The sequence below is a fragment of the Capricornis sumatraensis genome, chromosome 2 (assembly GCF_032405125.1).
Source record: "Capricornis sumatraensis isolate serow.1 chromosome 2, serow.2, whole genome shotgun sequence".
Lineage (NCBI taxonomy): Eukaryota > Metazoa > Chordata > Mammalia > Artiodactyla > Bovidae > Capricornis > Capricornis sumatraensis.
In genome coordinates, this window is record NC_091070.1 from 74861891 (window position 1) to 74879072 (window position 17182).

Sequence of the window (17182 nt, forward strand, 5' to 3'; positions counted from 1 at the left end):
TGGAATTATTTTGAAAAGAAATAAAATGAACAATGTGTATTAATGTTAGTTTACTTATCATCTTTTTATAGGAACAGATTGGAACAATACTAAGTGTTTGAGTAAAGAATGGATTAAATGGCTATACTTAAACAAACCTTTGAAGGATATTTTATGTTCATGGCACAAAATAGTATTAACTATGAGAATAGGACCATATGATATAAAACAACATGAGTGAAAGTCATTCACATAAGGAAATAAGGTGAATTAACAAAGGACAAGGGCAACAAAAAGAGAAATAAATTGTGGAGAGTCAAAAAGGAAGTGATAATTATGAAGACAGATGCTGAAGAATTTAAGAGTGAGTTCTCCCCTACCTGCAGAGGCTCACATTTCTCTTTCAGTAGCTTCAAAGGATTGAGAAACACAAGTAGATTGACTCCTTTTTATATTCACCATTATTGTTAAAGACATATAATATTTAAACCGTTCCTACCATGGTTATTAGTGACTAATATCTCTTCCATTATTGGCTTTTTATAGAAATTAGGTCTGTCATGAACATTGGCTTTTCCCAAGGGCCAAGTATCAAGAGATGTAGAACAGAGTAATCGGGAGATTGAACAATTGGTCTTATAAGTAGTGACTATGTGGTTCTGACAATATTTTTTTCTAATTTGAGATTATAGCTGTTCATTAAATTATTGATACCATTATTATAATTGATTATATCTGTTCAGTATGGATATCATATTAAAGACCAAATACAATAACATGCTTTTAATCACTAATCCCAGTTAGAATTTTGAGAAGTAATGAGCTGGTATTTGAAAAATATGGGAATTTGAAGATAGTGTGAATATAAACTCAAACATTTCACTTGGAGTTTTCACACCTAAAATTATTCTATAGAACTCTAGAGACAAAATTTGTTTTAGTAGAAGGCAACATGTAACTGGTATTTTCACAGTCTTCACAAACCACTTAATAACAGCTCATCCTATCTAGGGCTTCACTGTAGGATCACTTTTGATTTCTACCTGTAGAGCTGCTGCTTGGGATCCTTTTTGTCTAGAAATAATGCAGTTCCCGTCTAAAGGAAAGAGAAGCTATTTATTTAAGGTGAATCTATTTTCTGGAGATATTAGCTCCAGGTTTTTAGTCCTGTTTTGGCCAAAATGGCAAACAAAGTTTTTTATGTCATGTGTATATTGGCTAATTTTCATAGAGCTAGACAAATAGTGGATTAGAAAGTGATGAGAATATAATGTCTGAGAATAATAAGATTATAGTGTGTAGTTGCTCAGTTGTGTCTGACTCTTTGTGACCCCACGGACTATAGCCTACCAAGCTCCTCTGTTCATGGAATTTTCTAGGCAAGAATATTGGAGTCAGTTGCCATTTCCTTCTCCAATAAGATTATAACCAGAGATCAAATTGCCAACATACACTGTATCAGAGTAATAATATAGTACAGTGTATGAAGTGTGAATTGTGTGGAAGAGGAAAAATCAAGACAAGAAAGCAGTGAAGAAACAACTAAGTGAATTGAGGATCTTTTCTTTGCAAACTTGAATCCATAAATATTTACTGTTCCCAGTGAGGCAAAATTATAGAGTGGGAAGGCAATAGGTACAGGGCTTAAAAATTAAGAATACAGTCTCTATCGACTATTTGTTTTCCTCCTCATTTTAGGAGTATAGACTACAGGGAAAGGTGAGGCAAAAAATAAGAATGTGTAATTACATGATTTGTTATTTAAACTGACTTGGCAAAAGTCAGGAATATTGATCAGTTTTATATGGCTACTAGTTTAGAAACACGAATATTCTTACATGGATATTATTATTAAATTAAAAAATATTTTTACTATTTTGGATCATCAAAAAAGCAAGATAGTTCCAGAAAAACATCTACTGCTGCTTCATTGACTACACTAAAGCCTTTGACTGTGTGGATCACAGTAAACTGTGGAAAATTTTTAAGAGATGGGAATACCAGACCATCTTACCTGCCTCCTGAGAAACCTGTATGCAGGTCAAGAAGCAACTGTTAGAACTAGACATGAAACAATGGCCTGGTTCAAAATTGGGAAAGGAGTGTGTAAAGGCTATATATTGTCACCCTGCTTATTTAACTTATATGCAGAGTACATCATGTGAAATGCTGGGCTGGATGAAGCACAAGCGGGAATCAAGATTGCCAGGAGAAATATCAACTTCAGACATGCAGAAAGTGAAAAGGAACTAAAGAGCCTCTTGATGAAGGTAAAAGAGGAGCGTGATAAAGCTGGCTTAAAGCTCAACATTCAAAAAACAAAGATTTTGGCATCTGATCATATCACTTCATGGCAAATAGATAGGGAAAAAGTGGAAAGAGTGACAGATTTTATTTTTGGGGCTCCACAATCACTGTATATGGTGAGTGCAGCTATGAAATTAAAAGATGCTTGCTCTTTGGAAGAAAATCTATGTCAAACCTAGACAGTGTGTTAAAGAGCAGAGACATCTCTTTGCTAACAAAGGTTTGTTTAGTCAAAGCTACGGTTTTTCCAGTAGTCATGTACAGATGGGAGAGTTGGACCATAAAGAAGGCTGAAAGCCAAAGAATTGATGCTTTTGAACTGTGGTGTTGGAGAAGACCTGAGAATCCTTTGGACAGCAAGGAGATCAAACCAGTCAGTCCTAAAGGAAAACACCCCTTGGAAGGACTGATACTGAATCTGAAGCTCCAATATTTTGACCATTTTATGCAAAGACATGACTCATTTGAAAAGACCCAACTCATTTGAAAAGACCCTGTTGCTGGGAAATATAGAGGGGCACGAGGTGAGGGGAGTGACAGAGGATGAGATGGTCGAAACCCATCACTGACTCAATGGGTATGAGTTTGAGCAAACCATGGGTGATAGTGAAAGCCAGGGGTGTCTGGCTTGCTGCAGTCCATGGGGTCACAAAGAGTTGGACACAACTTAGAAACTGAACAACAAGACTATTCTATACTCGAGAGGCCTATAGAAAGGATATGTAACTTTTAAACAAAAAATTATCTATGAAGAGTAAGTTTATTTCACATAGTCACAGCAAGCAGAGGGAAAACCCAGAAAAGCAGAGGAAAGAGTCTTTTCTCCTTTTTAATCTTGCCATCTTCTTCTAGCATGCTCTGTCTTCAGAGCACAAAATAGAGACAGATGGGAAAAACAGAAATGTGGTTTGCAGAGTCCCATGAACAGGAAGCACAGTTGAGAGACTATAACAAATAGGACAGTAAATGTTTTAATTGCGGGTTCATTTTTTTTAGTAGTACAGGACCATCAAGATATTTCTGCTTTAGTAGCTAGCTTCTCTGAGGAACTTTCTCATTTTGTGTAAATTTAAAAATTTTGCATAATATCCACTTGCAACATTTTTGCTGTAATGATGTGTCCATTTTCTATTTTTGTATTTTTTATGGGTGCCTCTTCCCTTTTTCTTGATTGGTCTTTGGCCTCTTTGAATAACCAATATTGCTTTTGTTGATCTGTTGATTTTTAATATTTTAAAAGTTTATTAATGCTTATTATTATTTTTCCCTTCTACTATTCATAGTTTACTTTTGTCGACATGGATACTTGCATCATTGACACATCTACACATCTTTCATTAATATTTTTAAAAAATATGTGCAGATATATAAAGTCCCTGCAAGCATTTTATAGTTGCATTCCATATGTTCTTATGTAGGTACTGTATAATTTTTTCTATTAAATTCAAAAATGTTTAAATTTCTATTTTTATTTTTTGTGAAATATGGATAACTTAGAATCAAATTATATTAAATTGATCATGAATTAAATGAAATTCATATGCTTTGTAACTAGATGGAGGGTAGGACCTCATTTTGTAAGTCTACTAGAACTAATTATACAATCTAGAGAGGACTCAATCAGGATGCAGTGTTATTATATTCTTTCATAGAGAGATATGAAAGGAAGTTGCATGCAGGCTTCAAATCACTTATGAATCAATGGTGGCCTCTAAAATTAAAAATTTATGTCAATGAGCACAACTAAGATAATTTTATTTAAGAAGTATTCCAGGCAGCCATTATAAGATCCAATATGTGTCTGTAGACAGATGAAGTTTTCATGATCATCTGGTTTGGACTAATGTAGATTTTTCAATTATCTCTTGATATAGTATGCACTTCTTCTAAAATATATTTTCTTATATTTAGAAAATTAATAGCTATAATTATTTGTAATCTTTCTTAGGTCAGTTGTATTGTCATCATGGGTGCTTTGATTATTGGCATAGAGATAAAGATTGATATGTCAATATTAAGTTTATTGTTATTAATATAGGGATCTGACCCAATAAATCCTTTTTTCTTCTGTCCACAGGAATAAAGTAACAATGAATATACTGTAAAGATTTGTTAATATAATTTTATTCAACCAATGACAAATATCATCCAGGGTTATGAAACATGAACTACTACACAGGCCAACTCATTTTAAAAGTTTATAAGATGCAAACATAGCTAGTACATTCCTACTTACAATAACACCAAACTGCATGGCTTTTCCTTCTGTATATATTTTACTATCCGAATATGATATATGTGTCTAGGTACATATGTACTTTTTGAGGGGGTATCAGGTGAACCCTTCCCTAGAAATCGAAACCGGTTAGGTATACAGCCCAGAACTACAAGGACTTTCTGAAATCTGCAGTGAATGAATGAGCAGTTGTATTGTGTTTTTTTTTTTTTTAAGGCCAAAGAGAAAGGTTTTCCTTTATTTTTCCCTTAACTTTGCATTATACAAGATTTAAAGTGTAGCAGACAAAATAAATAACTCAGGATGAACAATGCATATTTGAACAATGGTACAATGCTAAATAGGACATTACCCACAGCATTCAAGTATTCTTCTGGAGTACATCCTTTTCCTGGTTGGAGCATTGGCTTTGCTCAACTTGTGGCTTCCATTATTGACTCCAAGGCATCTGTTCCAGGTGTTTCTTAATCCCAGCCACTGGGACAGAGGAAAGAATCCTGAGCTAATATTAATATCTTTTAAGTGATAGCTTGAAGGTACACACATCATTTCTCATATCCTGTTGCCAGAATTTAGTCATGTAGCCACAACTATCTATGGAGATTAGGAAATCTCTGTAGCTGGGTGGTCATGTATCCAGCTATAATTTCAGAGGTGTTCTGTTAGTAATAGGAAGAATAGGCACTTGACCACTGGGAAAAGTTAGGAGACAGTCATTGAGATATAGTTTATTCACATGTTTAGCTTTACAAAACAATATAAATTGTTTTTCAGAGAGGTTAAATCAATTTACACCCACACACAAGGCAAAGAATTTCCATGAATACACATTCTCAACAATAACTGCTGTTGTTTGATGTCCTTTTTATAAACCTGTTTCACAGATGTAAAATACCATTTCATCATGATCTTGTTACATATTCCAGATTACTTATGAGACAGTCTTCAGTGAAATAAATACCCATTCATGTCTTTTGCCCATTTTCTGCCCTTTTGGGTTGTTTATCTTTTTAATTCAGTTATAGGAGATATTCTGATTTCTGTAAAATATTATTGTTTTTTATTGATGGCTCACTTTGACCTCATCACTCTGAATTTCTTTTGCTTTAAAGCAACAAATTCCTAATATTTCTTCAATATAAGTTAAGTAAATAAAATAATTTATTAATATAATAAAAGATAATTTTTCAATCCAGTGAAAATCCATTTGCTTGTGTATTTAAGAAAAAATTTTCAAGGGAACTTCACTTTTAAATCAACATTTGACACTTGAAAACTTGAATTACAGGGATTATACTGTGCAATACAAGTATTGTAGCTTGATTTATTTATATTTTGTTTTCCAAGTAGAGACAGACCACTCAAATATCTTCCTTAACCTTTATAAGCTGATTTAGATTTAGGAGGAGTAAATCAAATATTTTTAGAAATGAGAATAATGATAATTAAACCAAAGTGATTTATTAAGTATACATAAGTTAGGTAAAATGCTTAGCATAGTCTTGGGAATATAGGTAGTATTTAATAAATAGTAGATTAATTTTTTCAGAGACGGCAGTGGCAACCCACTCCAGTACTCTTGCCTGGAAAATCCCATGGGCGGAGGAGCCTGGTAGGGTGCAGTCCATGGGGTCGCTAAGAGTTGGACATGACTGAGTGACTTCACTTTCACTTTTCACTTTCATGCATTGGAGAAGGAAATGGCAACCCAGTGTCCTTGCCTGGAGAATCCCAGGGAAGGGGGAGCCTGGTGGGCTGCCATCTATGGGGTTGCACAGAGTCGGACACAACTGAAGTGACTTAGCAGCAGCAGCAGCAGCAGATTTATTTTTTATAGTTCTTGTTATCATCATTATTACCATCTAGTAATTTTATATCATATACAAAAGAATATATAGGCAAATTTTTATTCTCTTCAAGTGATAAGAATATAAGTACTAGAAATTTGAATTTGTATTCTTAACGGAATAAATAGAAAACATATATCTGAGACTGCTTATAGCTTATAGATATGAACATATTTTCAGTTCAGTTAACAGGTCAAAATATGTCTAAATTAGGGAGCACACAGTGGAATTGCTGACTATATGAAAGATCTAAAAATTATACCTTGAATCCATATACTAACTTATCAGTCTCTTTATGGCATTCTTAATCTCTTTATTTCTCAGGGTATAAATGGCTGGATTCAAGAGAGGTGTGATTACTGTGTAAAATACAGCAAGGAACTTGTCCACCCAAGTGATGCTAGGTGGCCACAGATAGATGAAGATGCAGGGGCCAAAGAACAGCACCACCACTGTGATGTGGGAAGTACAGGTAGAGAGTGCCTTTGATGCTCCATCCTTGGAGCTAAGATGGACAGTCACCAGGATGTAGATGTAAGAGATCAGCAAGAGAATGAAGCAAGTTGTAGCCAAGACTGCACTGTCAGCATTTATCAACAGTCTCAGAGTATGAGTATCCATGCAGGCTAGTTTAATCACTTCAGGAATATCACAGAAAAAACTGTCCACTATTCTGGGTCCACAGAAGGGAAGATCTAAAATCATAGCTAGTTGACTTGTGGCATGCACAAAGCCAATGATCCATGATGTCAGTACTAGCCAGATGCACTTCTGTCTGTTCATGATGCTGGAGTAATGGAGTGGCTTGCAGATGGCTACATAATGGTCATAGGCCATTGACACAAGCAGTACCATCTCACCTCCTGCAAATACATGCACATAGAGGATTTGGCTCATGCAACCCTCAAAGGAAATGGTTTTATTATCCTTTAGGAAGTCTGTGGTCAGTTTAGGAGTGGTCACTGAGGAAAGGCAGAAGTCAACAAATGAGAGATTGGCTAAGAGGAAGTACATTGGAGAATGGAGATGAAAGTCTGTGATGATTAAGAACACAACGAAAAGGTTGCCCAGGACGGTCATCAGGTAGAGTGCAGAAAATGGCAGTAAGAGGAATTTCTGGAGCTCCTTTGAATCACAGAGTCCACGAAAAATGAACTCAGATACCACAGACTGATTTGCTCCTTCCATTTAGCGCATTTCTAATGTGACCAGAAGAGCTGAACTAAGAACATCTAGAATGGAAAGCAGAATTTATGTTTGGGTGCTAGAGAGCAGATAAAGTGCACTCATGCAAAAATTGAAACCTTAACAGTGTACTAAATTCCAAAATGAAAATAAAGTTTTTCGAATTTATGGTGGTCACAATATCCTAGCTCCAGAGCTAATTAAATGTAGAAGGGCAGGTCAAAGACTTTACCTGTCAAAAGTATAGTTCTTATGGTTATGCAAAATTAATATTCTGATACAAGTGCCAGTATGGCACATTACTATGTATTTCATAAACAGTTTTTCCAAGACTTTAACCTGCATTTTTTGCAGGGAAAATGCATGTGTAATATATATTTGGAAGTTCTTTATTTTTTTAGGCTCTGTTCAGGGTAGTAATCTAATACTACATTTCTCACACAAAACATGCTTCTCAGAAACAAAACTATTTCTAAGTAGATGTGTATGAACAGACTGAATTGAACCAGTCTTAAAACTGTGAGAAAGAATAGTTTATCAAGTTGCTTGAGAGAAGAGGTTCATGTTACAAAGAAACCCAGATGCTGGTTGCACTTTTCTAGTGCTAATATTTATTTCCACACATTTTGAATCTCCCCATGATAGGATATATTCATAAAATTGTATATTTCTGAGCCTGAGTAACTCCAATTATTAGCATATATTGACTACTCCTTGGCCCTCACTTGAAGCAAATTTCTTCTTTGAGAGTAGCCTAAATAATAAAATACTGAAAGCTATGTTTACTCCTGACTCCCCTTAGAAGACAACACAGACATTTTAATATCACTTGTACCAAAGTGTTCACTTATATAAATTGATCTCTGTCAAAATATATGTATATGAGTTTTTCTGTATTATGTAAGCCAAACAGCAAGGTCTTCTTTCCTTCCTTCCTTCGGTCAGTCAGTCAGTTCAGTCTCTTAGTCATGTCTGACTCTTTGCAACCCCATGGACTGCAGTATGCCAAGCCTCTCTCTCCATCACCAACTCCAAGAGTTTACTCAAACTCCTGTCCATTGAGTCGGTGATGCCATCCAACCATCTCATCTTCTGTCATCCCCTTTTCCTCCCACCTTCAATTTTTCCCAGTATCACGGTCTTTTCAAATGAGTTAGCTCTTCGAATCAGGTGGCCCAAGTATTGGAGTTTCAGCTTCAACATCAGTCCTTCCAATGAACACCCAGGACTGATCACCTTTAGGATGAACTGGTTGGATCTCCTTGCAGTCCAAGGGACTCTCAAATAACCTAACTCTACACCTAAAGCAACTAGAAAAGGAAGAATTGGAGAACCCAAGAGTTAGTAGAAGGAAAGAAATCTTAAAAATTGTGGCAGAAATAAATGCAAAAGAAACAAAAGAGACCATAGCAAAAATCAACAAAGCCAAAAGCTGGTTCTTTGAAAGGATAAATAAAATTGACAAACCATTAGCCAGACTCATCAAGAAGCAAAGAGAGAAAAATCAAATCAATAAAATTAGAAATGAAAATGGAGAGATCACAACAGACAACACAGAAATACAAAGGATCATAAGAGACTACTATCAGCAATTATATGCCAATAAAATGGACAACGTGGAAGAAATGGACAGATTCTTAGAAAAGTACAATATTCCAAAGCTCAACCAGGAAGAAACAGAAAATCTTAACAGACCCATCACAAGCACGGAAATTGAAACTGTAATCAGAAATCTTCCAGCAAACAAAAGCCCAGGTCCAGATGGCTTCACAGTTGAATTCTACCAAAAATTTCAAGAAGAGCTAACACCTATTCTACCTAAACTCTTCCAGAAAATTGCAGAAGTTAAACTTCCAAACTCATTCTATGAGGCCACCATCACCCTAATACCAAAACCTGACAAAGATACTACAAAAAAGGAAAACTACAGGCCAATATCACTGATGAACATAGATGCAAAAATCCTCAATAAAATTCTAGCAATCAGAATCCAACAACACATTAAAAAGATCATACACCATGACCAAGTGGGCTTTATCCCAGGGATGCAAGGATTCTTCAATATCTGCAAATCAATCAATGTAATTCACCACATTAACAAATTGAAAAATAAAAGCCATATGATTATCTCAATAGATGCAGAGAAGGCCTTTGACAAAATTCAACATCCATTTGTGATAAAAACTCTCCAGAAAGCAGGAATAGAAGGAACATACCTCAACATAATAAAAGCTATATATGACAAACCCACAGCAAACATTATCCTCAATGGTGAAAAATTGAAAGCATTTCCCCTAAAGTCAGGAACAAGACAAGGGTGCCCACTTTCACCGCTACTATTCAACATAGTTCTGGAAGTTTTGGCCACAGCAATCAGAGAAGAAAAAGAAATAAAAGGAATCCAAATTGGAAAAGAAGAAGTAAAACTCTCATTGTTTGCAGATGACATGATCCTCTACATAGAAAACCCTAAAGACTCCACCAGAAAATTACTAGAGCTCATCAATGAATATAGTAAAGTTGCAGGATATAAAATCAACACACAGAAATCCCTTGCATTCCTATACACTAATAATGAGAAAGTAGAAAAAGAAATTAAGGAAACAATTCCATTCACCATTGCAACGAAAAGAATAAAATACTTAGGAATATATCTACCTAAAGAAACTAAAGACCTATATATAGAAAACTATAAAACACTGATGAAAGAAATCAAAGAGGACACTAATAGATGGAGAAATATACCATGTTCATGGATCAGAAGAATCAATATAGTGAAAATGAGTACACTACCCAAAGCAATTTACAAATCCAATGCAATCCCTATCAAGCTACCAGTGGTATTTTTCACAGAACTAGAACAAATACTTTCAAGATTTGTATGGAAATACAAAAAACCTTGAATAGCCAAAGCAATCTTGAGAAAGAAGAATGGAACTGGAGGAATCAACTTGCCTGACTTCAGGCTCTACTACAAAGCCACAGTCATCAAGACAGCATGGTACTGGCACAAAGACAGACATATAGATCAATGCAACAAAATAGAAAGCCCAGAAATAAATCCACAAACCTATGGACACCTTATCTTTGACAAAGGAGGCAAGAATATACAATGGAGTAAAGACAATCTCTTTAACAAGTGGTGCTGGGAAAACTGGTCAACCACTTGTAAAAGAATGAAACTAGATCACTTTCTAACATCGCACACGAAAATAAACTCAAAATGGATTAAAGATCTAAATGTAAGACCAGAAACTATAAAACTCCTAGAGGAGAACATAGGCAAAACACTCTCCGACATAAATCACAGCAGGATCCTCTATGATCCACCTCCCAGAATTCTGGAAATAAAAGCAAACATAAACAAATGGGATCTAATTAAAATTAAAAGCTTCTACACAACAAAGGAAACTATAAGCAAGGTGGAAAGACAGCCTTCTGAATGGGAGAAAATAATAGCAAATGAAGCAACTGACAAACAACTAATCTCACAAACATACAAGCAACTTATGCAGCTCAATTCCAGAAAAATAAACGACCCAATCAAAAAATGGGCCAAAGACCTAAATGGACATTTCTCCAAAGAAGACATATGGATGGCTAACAAACACATGAGAAGATGCTCAACATCACTTATTATTAGAGAAATGCAAGTCAAAACCACAATGAGGTGCCACTTGACACCGATCAGAATGTCTGTGATCCAAAAATCTGCAAGCAATAAATGCTGGAGAGGGTGTGGAGAAAAGGGAACCCTCCTACACTGTTGGTGGGAATGCAAACTAGTACAGCCACTATGGAGAACAGTGTGGAGATTCCTTAAAAAATTGCAAATAGAACTGCCATATGACTCAGCAATCCCACTGCTGGGCATACACACCGAGGAAACCATAATTGAAAGAGACACATGTACCCCAATGTTCATCGCAGCACTGTTTATAATAGCCAGGACATGGAAATAACCTAGATGTCCATCAGCAGATGAATGGATAAGAAAGCTGTGGTACATATACATAATGGAGTATTACTCAGCCGTTAAAAAGAATACATTTGAATCAGTTCTGTTGAGATGGATGAAACTGGAGCCGATTATACAGAGTGAAGTAAGCCAGAAAGAAAAACACCAATACAGTATACTAACACATATATATGGAATTTAGAAAGATGGCAATGATGACCCTGTATGCAAGACAGCAAAAAAGACACAGTTGTGTATAGTGGACTTTTGGACTCTGTGGGAGAGGGAGAGGGTGGGATGATTTGGGAGAATGGCATTGAAACATGTATACTATCATGTAAGAATTGAATCACCAGTCTATGTCCGATGCAGGATACAGCATGCTTGGGGCTGGTGCACGGGGATGACCCAGAGGGATGTTGTGGGGAGGGAGGTGGGAGGGGGGTTCATGTTTGGGATCGCATGTACACCCGTGGTGGATTCATGTCAATGTATGGCAAAACCAATACAGTATTGTAAAGTAAAATAAAGTAAAAAAAAAAAAAAAAAAAAGAGTCTTCTCCAACACCACAGTTCAAAAGAATCAAATCTTCAGTGCTCAGCCTTCTTCACAGTCCAACTCTCACATCCATACATGACCACTGGAAAAACCATAGCCTTGACTAGATGGACCTTTGTTGACAAAATAATGTCTCTGCTTTTTAATATGCTGTTTTGGTTGGTCATAACTTTCCTTTCAAGGAGCAAGCATCTTTTAATTTCATGGCTGCAGTCACCATCTGCAGTGATTTTGGAGCCCCCCAAAATAAAGTCTGACACTGTTTCCACTGTTTCCCCATCTATTTCCCATGAAGTGATGGGATCAGATGCCATGATGTTCGTTTTCTGAATGTTGAACTTTAAGCCAACTTTTTCCACTCTCCTCTTCCACTTTCATCAAGAAGCTCTTTAGTTCTTCTTCACTTTCTGCCATAAGGGTGATGTCATCTGCATATCTGAGGTTATTGATATTTCTCCCAGCAATCTTGATTCCAGCTTGAGTTTCCTCCAGCCCAGCATTTCTCATGATATATTCTGCATATAAGTTAAATAAGCAAGGTGACAGCCTTGAGGTACTCCTTTTCCTATTTGGAACCTATCTGTTGTTCCATGTCCAGTTCTAACTGTTGCTTCTAACTGTTCCTTCCTTCTCTCCTTCTTTATTTCTATTCTTTCCTCTTTAGTCTCTTTTCATATCTCTAATTCTTACTATCCTGGTTTTTAAACAATATAGTTTAGATTATGAAGTTGAATAACTAGCCCTTATTAACTAGCAAGTCTATGTTCAGAACTTTAGAAATATTTATTTGCTAGATATCCCTACCATAGGGCTCAAAGCATTTTGTGTTTCCAATTGCAATGTAAAGATTGTCTCATTTTTTGCAGCATTGATAATACAATATGTTGCAATTATGATGATGAGAAGTGGTATTAGAATATAATTTTAATTCTTTATTGCAATATTAATAAATGATTTTCTTCTATTTTTGCAACTATTTGCCTTATTTTCTTTGACTATCCTGCTCTCCATTTGTTGTATTCATACATACATATATATATAATTTTTTTTTCTTTCCCCCATTGGGTTTTGCTCTTTTCAGGTTTAGACTATTTTTTAAAATGAAAAATCAACATGTTTTATGTCTGTGTGACTTTATCTTAGTACTGAATTCCAACTTCTTTATCTTAGAAGTGAAGTAAAGTGAAGTGAAAGTGAAAATCTCTCAATCATGTCTGACTCTTTGTTACCCCATGGACTATACAATCGATGGAATTGTCTAGGCCAGAATACTGGAGTGGGTAGCCATTCCCTTCTCCAGGGGATCTTCCCAACCCAGGGATTGAACCCAGATCTCCCACATTGAAGGCCCATTCTTTACCAGCAGTGCCATCAGGGAAGCCCCCAAATACTGGAGTGGATAGCCTCTCCCTTCTTCAGTGGGTCTTCCTGACCCAGGAATTGAACCGGGGTCTCCTGCATTGCAGGTGGATTCTTTACCAACTGAGCTATCAAATTTTGGTAATTTTACAGCATAGTATCTGATCACCTATATACACACACATCATCTATTTTAACAATAACATTTCTTGCTATTTTGTAGGAGAAAAACTAGATTTTTTTTCCAAGTCTTAATTTAGAAAGTATTAGAACTGGAAAATAAACTGAGGTTTGTCTTACTCCAGTGCATCCAGGATTGCTTCCCTACTAAAAATGGCTTGTGGTAGGAATCTTGATTTTGAAACAAGATTCTGAAATAAGATATTTTGTTCTATAAAGAAGTGACTGAGAAAAGAAACAAATGTAAATAACCAATAACAATAGGAAAAGAGATTTAAGTTTACATTAAAATCAATTCACTTTCATTTTTGTCTTTAAATTGTATGGTGCTTTGCTTTGTTAATATTTGACTGCATCAAATATTTACTCTATTTACTAAATTTGATCTATTTGAAAATAGAGTTATTGAATGGTCCTACAGTCCACTCTTGGGCATATACCCCAAGAAAACTCTAATTTGAGAAGACACATGTACCCAGGTGTTCATAGTTGCACTATTTACAATAGCCAAGACATGGAAGCAACCCAAGTATCCATCAACAGAGGACTGGATAAAGAAGATGTGATTATTGTATATACAATGGAATACTGCTACTCAGCCAGAAGAGAGAATGAAATATTGCCAATTGCAGTAACATTGGTGTACCTAGGGATTATCATATTAAGGGAAGTAAAGTCACAGGGAGAAACAAATATATTATGATTTAACTTATATGTGAAATCTAAAAGGAATGTGGGTATAAGTGGACTTATTTACAAAAGAGAAACAGAGTCACAGATATAAGACACAAATTTATAGTTACCAAAGGGGATGGGGAAGGGGAGGGAGATAAATTAGGAGTTTGAGATTAACATATACACAGTACTATATATAAAATAGATAAGCATGGACTTACAGTATAGTACAGGGAACTATATTTAATATCTTTAAAAAACTGTAATAAAATATACATATGTGTATATTTATGTATGTACTGAATCACTTTGTTGTTTACCAGAAGCTAACACAGCATTGTAAATTAACTATATTTCAATTAAAAATTAAATTTGAGACATATTTATGACTATTACTGTTACTGCAAACATTCAGCACAAGTGTTGTTATAAACATTGGTGGCAATGAGTTGAATCAATCAGAAAAGAGAGCCAGTCCACTTTACAAGGGAGAGGTCACCTTCCTTCCCCAAATCATCCCATCTCTCTCAGACTGAATAGGTTTTAAGCAGAAAGATGGTTTACTGGCCAGTGGTAAGAGGAAGGGGGTGCCCCCAAAACATCTGGTTTCCTTCTTAAACAGTGAAAAAAATTTGAAAGAAAAAAATACAAAAACAGCATAACAATTTGCCAAGGTGACTTTGGTCCAATTTAGCTTTGCTTCAACCCAGAGTTATTGTATTCCTATTTTTAAATTTCTGAGATTTCTTAGGGACACTTAGGGAAGGTCAAGAGAAGAACAAGAGGTTTCCGTATAAGTATTTTATAAAAAAGAGATTTTTTTATATACAAGGGGGAGGGGGAGGGTTGTTTCCTCTTTATGTCCTAAAAATGCATCAGCAAAGCCCAGAATCCACCAAGAACATTAAAGCAGTTATTCAAGCTAGAGAAATAATTAAGGCTATTCATGTTTGACACTTTAATATTATATTAAAATATATAAATTGCAAGTTAAAAAATGTATAAAAGACTGAGAAATTAAGAAAAAGGTTGTTTGTTTATGAATAAAATTCTTTCCTCTAGAATTTGGCACATATCCTTCCTAAATTTTTATTGAGAGTTTATATTCATAAACATATTCTTGAAAAAAGGATTTTAAATTTTTTTTGTGTCAAATTGTATTTTGTAATTTAATTTTTTATCTATCAATATGATTTGACAGTGTGTCTGTATTAGTATATGGACTTCTCTGGAGTATATAGATTAGTCTCACTTCTTTAAGCTATGCAATATTCAAAAGATGAATAAATCACAATTTGTTAATCCTTTAAAAATGGTAGAACAAATGAAATCCAAAAGGAATTAGAAGATATCAAAATAAATGGAAGGGTCTTTAAGAACTGATTTCACCCAATGCGGGCATATGAGAACTTCATAGACTGTAGAAAGGCACTGTTGGTGAACACATCCACAAACCTGGAGATGATGCATCCCAATGTGACAGGCACAGTAGCTGCTACATTCAGAACCATCTCAGTCTTTGCCTGTGTATCTCTTCATCTGGACATTTATCTAGATTCTTTATTATATTTTTAAAATAATCTAGTAAGTTCAAATAAATAGATCCCCAAGTTCTGTGAGCCACTCTAGGAAGTTAATTGCAATGGAGGAGAAGACCCTGGGAGCCTCTGATTTACAGACAAATCAGACAGAAGTTGTCTATAATCTGGGGACCTATTACCTTAGATTGGCATCTAAGGAAAGAGAAAGAGTCTAGTGGGACTGAGCCCTTTACCTATGAGCTGTAGCATTAGCTTCAAGTACACAGTGCTGAACTGAGTTTGTGGGACACCCAGAATTAAGTTGTTGCAGATAATTGCTTTGTATGGGGCAAAACCTCCACATGTGATCAGGTGTCAGAGATGGAGTGTTTGATGTGAATAGCAAAAGACACTCGCAGGGAAGAAACAAGAAAGAGGTAGATGGAACTGAGTTTCTCTTTTCTAATGTGATATGATGTTTTTTCTAAACCAGTTACTATATTCTAGTTTTTCTTAGCCATTGAGTGTTGTCAGGTGGGCATGTAGTCCAGAATTATTCAATGAGATATAAACCAAAGTCAGTTTTGGGGATCTGTCTTTCCCAAACAAAAGGACAAATCTTCATGTGTGGATGGATTTTCCTGATCTTTTTTCTTTTTCTTTATTTGCTGCTAATGTTATGCCAAAAGTGAAGCCTTATAGAGCCCATATACAAAGAGTAATAGTGAAAAGTTTAGAAAGAAACTGGACCCAAGATGCGTGTTGAGTCACTTAATCAGAGCCCATAATGGTCTTCTGTCTTTGCCTTCTAGTACATGGTCATGTCTGTATCTGTAGCTTTATCATTGGTCTCCAGAGAAATCTATCGAGAGCTATATATGACATACACAAATGGAAGTCCTACTTCCACCTTCAAGTTAACAGGTCAAAACTGAACTTGTAACATTGTAATCTACCCCAATGCCTTGATAAATGTCATTACCAATCCCCCAGATGCCCAGAATAGACACCTATGTGGCATTCTTGTCCATACTTCACTTTTTATCTCTAGTTATATAATTTTTACTCTCAAATATGTTTCAGTTTGCATCTCTTCTCTTTACTTCTGTTTTCATGTTTTGCTTCTAGTCTACATGTTTTCCCATGTTGACAATTTAAAAGACTATTAAAAGACTGCTGATGCATTTCTCTTCTCCGTTCTTCCCCAATTCCAGCTCATTGCGTAGTCTGTTTCCAGCTATGTGCATTGAAAGTCAAATATGATCACATGGTTTTGTACTTATATTCTTAATCAGTCAATCAAGAAAAAAATCCCTGAAATCCCACAGCATATCACAGAAGACTGTGAGACGTAATGAACAATATTTGTCTTCAGAG

The 17182-nt window shown here is 35.5% G+C and overlaps 1 protein-coding gene across 1 annotated transcript; it reads right to left on the reverse strand.

The window, feature by feature from the left end:
• Positions 1 to 6645: 6645 nt before the first annotated feature.
• LOC138073679 (olfactory receptor 4K15-like) lies at positions 6646 to 7557 on the reverse strand. The gene has a single exon (XM_068965528.1). It carries the CDS (start codon positions 7555 to 7557, stop codon positions 6646 to 6648), a length of 912 nt encoding a protein of 303 aa, XP_068821629.1.
• Between the last annotated feature and the right edge of the window lie 9625 nt (positions 7558 to 17182).